The 12,286-nt window shown below is 37.7% G+C and overlaps 1 protein-coding gene across 1 annotated transcript in view; it reads left to right on the top strand.

The window, feature by feature from the left end:
- The window catches only part of KLHL32 (kelch like family member 32), a 116,684-nt gene that overhangs the window by 39,713 nt on the left and 64,685 nt on the right, over positions 1-12,286 (top strand). Inside the window, exon 4 of the mRNA XM_014883642.2 lies at positions 4,619-4,726. Within this exon, the coding sequence (XP_014739128.1) occupies positions 4,619-4,726 (108 nt within the window). The remainder of the gene's footprint in view (positions 1-4,618; positions 4,727-12,286) is intronic.

Here is a 12,286-nt window from a genome sequence, read left to right as displayed (position 1 = left end):
GGGTGGCAGAACAAGATCTGAATATTTTAAAAAGCTGGAAAAAATGATAAGTCTTCTCATCAGTGGGTTTTATTATAAAAGGCATCTTTGCTTAACACTGACAACTTGTACTTTCCAGTCTCATGAAGGTCTTGATGCAGAAAAGAGTCATTAATCAAATATATTTTACTTGGAGCTTAAGTGTTTTAAAATAAAGTATACTAGCATTGCTGAATGAAGTCAATAACTAATATGATTAACATTTAATGCTTAGTCAACTTTGGTAGCTTTTCTGATAGGTTTGACTGTGAGTTATGCATTTGTCCAAATATTTTGTATTTCATTTGTTTTTCTTGTATGTCACTTTTGCATTCATCTGTGATATTTATCTTATTGCCTTGTTTTTAATGTACCCAAGGGAAAAATGAAGTAGGCTAGTAGTCTTGTATTAAAAGCATGACTGATGGATCTATATAAGCTCACAAAACCTTAGAGTATTTTCAGGGATGTATCTGAAATTGGAGTTTAGCAGCTCAGCCATAACTCATTCTCCAGGTATTGGTGAAGTCTCAAATCAGAATGTAATGGTTCTTTTTTTATTTTTTAATAAAAACTACAATATTCAGGTACAGGAATGCAAATAAAAGACTGAGTTGGCTTTCAACTTCTGCCTGTGGTAGAACAGATTTTTTTTCATGCTGGATTAAACCTCAAAACCTATCATGCTTTGAAGGAAATTTGCCTGCTGGTGAAGGCAGTGTGGATCAGTGAGCAGTACGAAGTTCATTTAAGTAGGAGACTACTTTCCTGGAGGCTAATCAAGTTCAGCTGAATGTGAACTGTCTGAGAACCACTGCAGGCCTTGTATTTTGATCAAATTCCTGAAAAATAGATGTAGTTCCTACTCAGTTTCAAAAACCTTCACGGAATATTTAAGGCGTGACTACTTCAGTGGACAAAGGAGGAGTCACAGACATTATCTGTCTGAACTACTGTAAAGCCTTTCACCCAGTCTCCCACAACATCCTTCTCTCTAAATTAGAGAGAGATGGATTCAATGAGGAGACTGATAGATGGATAAGAAAGTGTTTGGACAGTTGCTTCCAGAGGTCAGTGGCTTAGAGTCCTGATAGGCATCAGTGGCAAGTGGTATTGGGTATTGGGACCAGTGTTGTTTAATACCTTCATCAAAGTGATCGAGTGCACCCTCAGCAGATTTGTAGATGACACCAAGCTGGATGTTGCAGTTACCACACCTGAAGGAGGGGATGCAATCCAGAGGGGCCTGGACAAACTTGAGAAATGGGCCCATGTGACTCTCATGAGGTTTAACAAGACCAAGTCCAAGGTGCTGCTCCTGGGTCTGGGCAACCCCCAGTACCAACACAGGCTGGGGGAATGAACAGATCAAAGCAGCCCTGCTGAGAAGGGCTTGGGGGTGCTGGGGGATGAGAGGCTAGACATGAGCCAGCTATGTGCTGGAAAGCCAAATGTGTCCTGAGCTGTGTCCAGAGCAGCCTGGCCATCAGGGTGAGGATTTTCCCCTTTGTTCTGTTCTCATGAAACCTCACTTGGAGTGCTACATCCTGTTTAGAGGTCCTCAGTACAGAAAGGACTTTGACCTGTTAGAATGAGTCTAGAAGGGGGCCACCAAATTGATTAGGAGGAGCACTTCTCCTGTGAATGAAGGCTGAGAGAATTGTGTCTCTTCAGCCTGAAAAGGAGAAGGCTTCAGGGTAGAGAGAAGCTTTCAAGAAAGCTGGAGAGGGACTTGTGATAAGTGTATGCAGTAATAGGACAAGGGGGAGGGCTTTCAGTTTAAGTGAAAGAGAGTAGGTTTAGATCAGGTATTAAAAGAAATCCTGTACTGTGAGCATGGCCAGAGACTTTGTGGGTGTACTGTCCCTGTAAGTGTTCAAGGCCAGGTTGGGTGGGGCTTTCAACAAGCTGGTTTAATGGAAGGTGCCTCTGTCCATGGCAGAGGGTTGGAACTAGATAATCTTTATGGTCCCTTCCAACCCAGACCGTTCTGTGATTCTCCACAAAGCCATAGTTCTGTGTCTTACTGGCAGCTACGGTTCTGATAGCCCAGTGCACTCTTAGACTGTATCTGTAGTTATAAATAAGGTGAATGAGAGCTTGTTTTCTGGTCCTAAAAACTGGCATAACATGGCTTGTGACAATATGGCTAAACCTCTGTGAATATTTTGGCTTTGTCCATGGTACCTATTTGGAACAGCTGTGGCTTGAGTTATATTCTGGACCATATTCTGGGCATTGCCTGGGAGAGTGCTAGCTGGCAGGGATCAAAGCTCTGCTGGAGGTTGTGTTTCTTATCTCTGTGGGTGATTGTGTACAGTGTCTGAGTTAGTGGCCTGGTCCTGCTGAGTTCACTATGTTAGATGTAGTAATAAACCTTGTGTAAAGACCATGTTGGAATCTCTGTGTTAAAATAATCTCCTAAAGGTGGAGTTAGTAAGTGTACTCAGAAGTCATATAGGAACAATTCCTGGTTTACAGATAAGATTCAGTTAGGTGTTTCTTTGTATTTGTAAGCTTAATTGATTGTGTGGAATATTATCCATTGATCAGAATAAGAACTGTATTAGTAACCACACTGTCTTTAGATGGTTCCTATGTACAGGTCTGTAGTGTACAGGTTGTTACTGTAGCATGGTTGGAGGACACAGAGAATCTTTCACCTCTGAGCATTTCCAGCCTTTCTGCAGGTAGTCAGTGATGGGATTGAATGTACAGAAGATGTGCAAATCTACCCCTCGGCAGACAGGTGCTGCTTTAAGACTTTACTCTCTTTATTCAGGAATTGGTGTGTGAAAGGAATGTTTTCCAAAACGTTTATCTAGTAGTGAAATTCTGAGAAGAGAAGCTTATCTCTTCCAGACAGCGACTGCAGGTCTGTTTTTCCAAAGAGTAGGTGGCTGATGAGTACCTGGCAGCTCCTGGCAAGCTCTGAAGCCTCATCTTAGCTACTACATGACAACAAAATATCCAACTCTGATTACATTTTTAATGGGTAAGAAAAGTGCCTGAACTTGTTAGAAGTTTATTTTTCTCCCTAGGTATATTTCATGGCTGTGTCTTACTTTATTTGTTTGATAAAGCTTTTAAACTATTTGTTGCTTCTTTTCTGTTGCCAGTTTGGAAGAAGCCCGATATCACTTTGATTCAATAGAATTTGCAAAAATAGAAGGGATGACTGTATGATAAATGTAGTTCTTGTTTATATTGGATGATTCCCAAAAGAAATCAGATTTATGCCAAATCATGGTGTTTTAATGATGAAAAGTACTAATATTTTCTGAAGAAAGTACTTATTTGCAGGAAGCACTCAGTTCTTGAAGTCGCCTGAGTTTAAGTGAGTCATGGAATAGTTCAGGTAAAGACCATGCAGTCATTCATACGTGCTAAATAGAGAGGATGGGGCTTATTTTTTCCTTTTAAATTCAGCACTGCTTGGTGGAAAGATTGCACATATGAAATCCAGTGAACTTGTTGACTGTCTTAGCTTCTGCAGGTATCAGCCGGAGTACAGAAAGAAGGTGGCAGGGTTTAGGTGCATGAGAAGTGCTTTGTTACTGGAGTTGCCCAAGGTGTAGTTTGGTAGCCTCTGTAAAGACCCTGAGTATACTACAAAACCTACTGGGGATAAGTTTAGACTTTCTTTAGTAGTGGCAGATGGCAGAACTGTTCAGTTTATTTGTTCACAGTTTACTGTTTAAAATTCTGAGTGGTGTATTTTGTTAAAAAAGTGTGGGAGGGTGCCAGGGAATGGAGAGTGGGGCTGATAAGTGGGGAAGGAATGGTAAGTAGAGGTAGTGCAGCAGGAGTGCAGGCTGGGAGGGAGGAGTGAAGGGCAAAGAAGTTGAAGGGAGATGAAAAGAAAAAGATTTTCACAAGAATTCAAGAGACTGAGTAGGATTGCTTCAGTCCAGGGAGACACTGAAGACAAATGACCTGGAAAGTAAGGCTGGATGAAAGGGAGATTTGCTCTTCTCAGTGGTATATTCAGGGAAATTCCACAGCGCCTTGCCTATCTTCAGTTTAGATTTTATGGTATGAGAAACCTGGGCAATATCAAGTGAGGGGAGGTTGTAAGTTTAGGTGACTGCATGTCCATCATTGCTCTGCATTTAATAAGGTGACTATTGCACTGCTCACATTCCAGTCTGAGATGCTTATTTGAAAAGGATTGCTTATAAAATACTTTTTTTAACTGCCCCTTCTTCTCAGGTAATTGTGTATGGCTTATTGCTCCTTCTTATATACAATGATACTATACATAAGTATTACTTTTAGTGGTGCTTGTGTAGATTATTCTTTTCTCAGAGTCCAGTTATCTTTTTTATTGAATGATACCATATTGTGTGATTGTTCTCACTGATTTCACCTGAATTACTTAATTAAGATGTATATATATATATATGGAACAATAGGATTTATTTCAGTTTATCTAGCATAAGTTCTTGTATTTTTTTAATGATAAAAGGACTCAGTTGCAAGATTGATTGCTGTAGTGTTACTGGAAACTTGGCATAGATCTCATGCTAACTACCAAGGCTGCCACTATTTGGAATTCTTACCCAAAATTGTTTAATGGCATTTCTGTTTTTTCCTATAGGCAATGTTCAGTCTCTGCATGGTTGAGAGTGAAGCTGATGAGGTGAATTTACATGGTGTCACAAGCCTCGGTTTAAAACAAGCCCTGGACTTTGCATATACTGGACAGGTATTGTACAGTTCTTCAAATAAGAAACACAATCAAAAGGAACTGCAATAAAAACTGAGTATGCCCTTTTTAGAGATACTAGAAAATATTTTTCTTGTGCACTTCTCAGTACAAGGTATTTTGATTTAACAGATCTTAATTTTCCTATGCTGTGGTGGATTTTTTCTTTAGAAGGATTGTTTAATAAAAACACTGCTTTATGTGCATCATTGTCAGGTAGGGAACCATGTAGGGCTTGCAAGCCCTTTTTATGGTTGTCTGACTATTCATAAAATCTGGATGTGAGTTGAATCTGCCTGCTAAATTAAATGTAAAGATAAGAGGTTCCCTTATAATAAATACTTATAAATTGTTGCATTTGAAAAATTATATAATTGAGGAGAAAAGTAGTCTCTTACTCTCTGGACAGATGCAGTTGAGGCATCTTTGTAAATGCTTATAGGTACTATACATCTTCATTTTAGCCTCTTTATGACCACAGGTTAGGTATCACATTATGGTACTTCAGAAAATGCAGAGTGATGGTCCTTTTCCCTCTGCCCCTTGCCAAAAAAGCCACCCAAAAGAATATAAAAAACGGGGAAAAAAAAGAAGTATTTCTGACCTACCATATCTCTACACTGCATGCTTGGAGAGTGATGCTTGTGTGACTTTGTCTCAGTTCAGAGTTCATGGATAGTGAACTCAGAACACCCAGCTATTTTTACTTTGTACTTTAAAATTCTAGATAGCCAAACTATTTCTGGAATATCACTACAGCAGTTGAGCCCATTGACGCACTAGTGACGTTTATTAGATAATTTTGAAAAGGAAGGCTTAAAACCATATTATGATATTCCGAAGAGTTGTTGGGTCATAAAAATTTAAGGCATCTGCTTCCATACTGTGAATTGAGTATGTGGCCTTATGTGGGTCTTCTGTGGATTTTTTTGTTTGTTTTTCTTTTTAAAGGAAGCGAAATAGAAATAAGGAAAAAAAATTACTTGTTTTAAAGGAGCTATTTTTGTAACCAGCCCAGAAAACAGTTACGCTTTAACATTGGTCTTGGAGACTAGCACTTGAATTTCTTTGAAAAAATTTGAGTTTGTTCTGTTTAAGAAAACATAATTTATTCAAAGATATCTTTGATAGAAGTAATAAACAGAGATGCCATACTATATTAGTGAATTAGCCAAAGATCTCAGTACATGACTTGTCGTTAGTATGCTTTATTTTTCTTTCAGTTGAAAGCTTTTGTTAAAAATTGAATGTCTGTGATAAAAATGAAAACGTTGGGTACTTAAACATCATCATAATAGTAATTTAAAGCTGTAGGTTGATTATTCTGAAGGGAAAACTCTGGTTAAATGAAAGTATCTTTTTAGAAGACGAGTTGTAATTGATTTCTATCTGACCCATCCTATCTGCTGTGATTAGAGGTATTCCCCATCTTTCTGCAAAATTCAAAGTCTAACAAGCCCCTATAAAATACACTGAGAAGCTTTGAAAGGATGGATATGGCTTTTATGTAACCCATGTTGCTTCCAGGACAGTATCCTGAGATCCCTAGGAAATATGTACCTTTTGTCCTCGGCCCTTTAGAGACTTTTGAGTCATTCAATTTCAGGCATAACCTACTTTGAATAAATGAGTGGGTTTCCTGAGTTAAATAGAGGTGTGCATGTATGTACAGCTGCTCACATATAAGTGTTTGTAAGGTGAGGCTTTGCTCTATTCTGCCTGTCAGATACACCAAGTGCTACTTTGATGCACAGACAAATGAGAAGGATTCTGTAGGAGTTCTCATGTAAACATGCCTTTGAAGCACAACTCAGTGAAATGTGGGTCTGAGAATTAGCAGTGTCTCGTTTGCCTTTCATCCTTGGAATTCTCTTCTGGCAATGTGTTTGTATGTATTGAGCATTGCTTCTGACTCAGACTGACAGAATCTGGGTGAACGTTCCTAAGTAGTGAGTGGGAGTAATCCACAAAGGCTATTAATAAATAACTGGATTACTCCATGCTTACATCAGAGAGTTCTGAAAAAAGAATTGTCTTTAGCTTGGTTTGCCAGCTCTTCCTGTTTTTAAAAGACAAACAAAATATTTGTCAGTAATCCAAAAGTCATTCGTGCCAAATATAACCTTATATTGCTCTGAAAATGTGGGTATCAAGATGTGATCTAAACTTAGAAGTGAAAACTATGAAACCATGAACTCTCCTTTTAAAAAAATCATATTTGTCCAAAATGTTAGCTAAAAAAATTGGTGTTTCTCTAGGTAAGACTGTGGAACTCCCTAAAATATCCATGTCTAAACATGGATAAGTAATTAATTGCAACTTTCTTCTCTTCTTTAATACACTACACTTATATTTGGCACATTGCACTTCAAATTGAGTGCAACTTCCTGTGTAAACTAATATACTGGAGACATCTGGTGGAAATATTTAATATTGCACGATGGCAGTGTTTGATGCCTGCAGTTTTTGAAAGTTATTAAAATGAAGAAATTTAACTTTTAGGGTGACCATGAAATCTGAAATTAAACTCTGTCATCCTTGCCTCTTGTTGTTAATTTGAAATCTTCCTGTGGACTTCAAATATACCTTTCATCTTCCAGTCTACTTAGGCAGATAGTACCTTTTTGTAATTGCTGTTACGTATCTTGCAAAATATCGTGCTTTATAGGAAAAAAATTATTGTTCAGCAGAAAAGAATGTTTTAGAACTCAAGTATAAATAATGTAACTCCAACTGAACTAATCTATTACTATGGTCCTTGATAATTACAAAGAAAGAAATTTAGGTAGAGAAATAAATAAAAACTGAGAAAAGGAATGGCAGTAGACTTTGATTTTGTTCTCTGCATGTATGTTCTCAGTAATAATTTAATAATAAAATCTTCAGCAAAAAATGTCTTAGATACATTTCATCTTGTCCGTAGACATTTTACTATGTAATCTCCATATTCAGGATTCAGAGATAGAAGTCTTCTCCTGTTTAGTTGACTCTTTTCCTGCTGTAGTTGCTTTATCCTTTCTTGCCAAAATGACTTTAAGGTCATTCTCTCCTATACTTCATAGCTGGCAGTGGTAAGGCCAGGCCAGAGTCTCAGTGGTAGATTACTCACCCTTTCTTCTCACAAAGGCAGTTTGCAAGTGTCAGATGTGCCTTGGAAGGAAGATGGATCAAGGACAATCAATTTACAAACTATATGTTTTCGAATACTCATAAAGAGAAACATTTCTAGGCAAAGAATTTGGAGCTCACGATTCCTGCTGTCGAAATAAGAGCCTTTATCACTGTGTCAGAGACTCATGGGCGTTGCTGTCTACTCTTTTTTACTACCTTTTTAAATTTTAACTCATTTATTAGGAAGAGACATAATCTTACTTAGAGGAATGGGGTAGCCACTAAGTAGGCCAGTGGAGTTGGCTGACAAGTGAGAGGAGCACTGGCTTTAATTTGCAGTGGGTGATTATGATCCTAATTCAACAAAAATACAAATAAAGGGTCCCATGCATACTGAAATGCTTCAGACTTGGATCTTTCTTCTTTGTTAATATGTTTCATCGTATGTCTTTAGTCTATGGTAACAAGTACTTTGCATTTAGATAGAATTTTATTTGAAGACCTCAAAACACGTTACAAAAGTAAGTAATCCCTGTCCTTATTTTGTTGCATCACAGACAGGAAATTAATGTGGGAGAAAATAACTTTCCAAAGACAGCACAGCACACTTAGTTGGCTTCTTAGTGCTTAATACCAAGTTCTCCTAAGTCCCATTTTCCTAAGTGGCTGGTCTGTTTTTTTCCCCTAGACTCTAATGTTTTGTTTGTGTATCAATAGAAATTACATCTTCCTTAAATTATAGTATTATCCTGAGTTAGCAAAGCTGAAATGAAGGAATTAGTTAGGAAGCCCTTATATATGAGGCTTTTTATGCTCAACTCTTTGTCCCAAAGTGAATTTGAGGGTAATTTGTTCTGTGATGTCTTCTTAGCCCAAGATTAGCACAACCTTACTTCCTAACTATGGCATGTTGAAATGTTTCCTTTTATTAAAAGCAGCATACAAAGTTGTTGCTGTTATAATGATTCAAAAATAGACTTTTAACTTTCTGTTATTAGCATATTTAACAGGTTTTCTTTTACTCACAGAATGCTAATGTAGCAGCAGTGTTTCAATAAACATGAGTATATTATCCCAGTTACAAATCTAGAACTTAATTTTATTTCCCTGTATGTTGCTCCCAATATTAATTTAATGCATTATAAGTGAGTCCTATTTACCTATTGCCTTTACTTTGTGTTGTTAGTTTGAAGCCTGTCATCCTCCTAATAGATATTATTACTTTACCTAACAGCTTTCAGGAATTGGTACAGTACCATCATGTGATTTTTTTTCAAATTCATGCACACAAACCTCTAATTAGTTAAAGTATTATCTTACACTCCGTTTTGAAATTGTTCTTTTTTGCTTTGTTATTTCTTTAACAAAAAAAAAAAGAAAAAGTTTGAGATCTTCTTAAATAGTTAAGAAATAATAGAAATAATTATTATTTCTAAGTAAAACTATTTCTCCCTATAATTCCTTTGATTCCTCTGTAGAATCTTGGCTTTCATCTCTAATCAACTCCCCTCCTCATCTCATGTTGATATTTTTTCTAGCAGTCAGCCAGGCTTTCATCTGCCATTTTTAGTTAAAACCAGGGTAAAGCAGCTGTCAATATCTTAGTGCCCCTTATTGTGTTAATTCTCTCTCCTGGATGGAAGTGTATTGCTAAGCTCTGTTGTGATGGTTGATTTTCTTGGGTAAGTGACATTCTGCATCCTATGCACAGCAGTTCCACTGGCTGCTTTTAGATTAAAATGAATCAATTAAACTACCTGCTGTCCCTAGCTAAAGTGACTTCAGCTCTTTTCTACTGGGGACAATATGCCAAAGTCATGGATAACTGAATATAGCAGTTAGGTGTCTTACTGTAAATATTCAATATAATTTTTCAATTTCAAAGCAAAAAATATTAATTTGATGCTTATCTTTGGGCACTTTCTTTTTCACTTCTTTCAGGATAATCTGGTTTCTGTATCTAGCACTAAGTTACAGCTACAAAGTCCTAGGTTCACAGTTCAGACACAGGCTGCCTAAAAGGCTTAGACTAATCCAGAGCTTTAGTTAACTCACTTTATGCAGTTCATTGTAGAGAAAATTAAATATTGCACTTTATTTGCTCTGGAAAGGAATTAAGCTAGGGACAAGACAGCTTTTCTGGTGCTGAAAGTGATTAAAGTAATGAAACACCTTCCCAAAGAATAGTGTATTTGCTTGGAGTATTGCTTATCCAAACCCTCTTTAATTATAGTAATGGTACTTCATAGTGGTGTGAAGCTATGTTAGGAAAAGTTCAGGCTGGACATAATGAAAAGGTGGCAGGTCACTGGAACAGTTGTCCAGGGAAGTGGTCATGACACCAAGCTTGTTAGAGTTCAAGAAATGCCTGGACATGTGATTAGTTTTGGGTAGTCCTGCAATTAGCAGGAAGATGAGATTAGATGATCTTTATGGGTGCCTTCCAAATTGAAATATTCCATGATTTTATGATGTATATGCTGTGCATTTAACATGGATTTTCTTCTATTTTTCTGGAAAAATATTATGATATATCAGAGAAATGCTGGCCGCGATGCTTTCTGGCATTGACTAATGACACATCTGGATTTTGTAGCAAGTGCTACCAAACATTGTGTGCCAGGGCTTTGGGCATTTGCGTGCAGGGGACTAGAACATTCTTTCTCACTTTTTTGAAGCAGCACTTGTCAATGTGCAAGGAGCTCAGTATTCGACTGAATCATGAATGAACAGGGAGACAGGCAGAAGTGCTATCTGGTTGAGAGTGAAATGCAGTCTAAATTACTTTAAAATAAAAGTTAGGGCGTTTGATTGCTCTCAAGCACACGGAATGATCTCCATCAGGCAAGAACAACTGATACTTGTGTTTGATGCCTGTCTTGTTCAAAATGCTGATCACTGCAAGTGGAGTCAAGGAGGAATTTCCTTTTTCATCAGAGTGGCAGGAATCTTAGAAAATTATTTTCTTGTTTCTGTGTTAAATTCCATGCAGATTACTTTCTAGAATTTTCTGACCGGGCTGCATATTTCCTTGCTCTTGGAAAATGGGATTTAGGAGAACTTGGTATTAAGCACTAAGCAGCCACTAGTGTGCTGTGCTGTCTTTGAAAAGTTATTTTCTCCCAAATTAAATATGACTGCATATTTCCTTATTATTACAGCATAATACTGTATTTTTAATATAAATCATGCCACCATCTCACTTTTCCATTGTCCCACAAAGAGATGTATGGAAAAATGAGAAAAATATGGGGGATATATGAATAGCTGGAATGACAGTGATAAAAGTGCATCTTCAACCTCTTGATCTTTGTCTGGGTATGCAGTTTAGCTTTCGTGGGCCTAAAGTAGCTATTGTTTAGTGTCTTTAAAAATGTGTGGATTAAGTGGCCTGCAGTATTCAGGGAATAGATTGTTCTAGTTGTTCTTTCCAGATATAAATGTCATGAGACTCCACAGAGATGATAGTTAATCTGGATCTTACCTTCTCCCTCAAGCTGTAAGTTGCCTTTTTGGAAAGGACAGTTTAAGGAGTTTCCTTTTCATTCTTTTTTTGGCTGTTACTGTCCTCTTTGCTCTGACCTCTACAATTTTTTTTCTGTAGGCCTGTAGTGCTTTGTTGGCTGTAGGAGGGTGGGTGGAGGAGGCATTAAAAGAGTAGGAGGACATTTTTGACCTGGACAATCTGGAGGTGAGGCCTGAGTAGTTGTTCTTAGGAAAGGTTGGTGGTTCTTATACACTCTGTTACCACAAGTCTCAAGGAAGATTGAAGAGAGAGGCAAGATCATGGTACCAATTAAATATTTTCCCATGCTTACCCACAGTCCTAAAATGTTGGAGTGGATGGAGGTTGAGTTGGCAAAGGAAGAGAGAAATCATGGGCTAAGAGGGAATAAATTCTAGTTTTGAACTGCTGGCTAGAAGGTAAAAATATGGGACAGGGTGTTAAGGCCCATATGTTTCTGTAACAATGGGGCTGGTTATAAAATTCCCTTTTCTGCCTCAGTAATGTGCTTTACAAGGTCAGGTTTAATTTACTATTTTCTAGTATTTGCATTTGCAGAGAAGCTTTCTGCAATACATCCACAAAGTCTAAGTGGATAAGTTTCCAGATAGATTAAAATTGTATCTCTAAAAACAGTGGATCTAAGAAGTTGGGTAATCTGCCATTCTGGATCTTGTGATCTTAGCATTCTGTTACAAACAGCCAAATTTTGCATTGCTTCAATCCCTTGGGCTGCCACAATGGGGACCAGACTGTGTTTTATGCATCCTCTCTGGAGGGTCTGTGGCATGATGGAGAGTAGAAAGGCTGCTTTGAGGAACAGGTTTCCTGTTTGAAAACAGTCATTTTAAGAGCAAAGTAGATCAGTTTGAAAACGAGCAATATGTTAGGCTTGGTGGCTTAGGAAAGGAAGTTACTCGTGTATTGCAAGATCTGCAATGTAG

This window comes from Sturnus vulgaris, chromosome 3, assembly GCF_052056855.1.
Source record: "Sturnus vulgaris isolate bStuVul1 chromosome 3, bStuVul1.hap1, whole genome shotgun sequence".
Classification (NCBI taxonomy): Eukaryota; Metazoa; Chordata; class Aves; order Passeriformes; family Sturnidae; genus Sturnus; species Sturnus vulgaris.
This window is presented reverse-complemented; position numbering and strand designations above follow the sequence as displayed.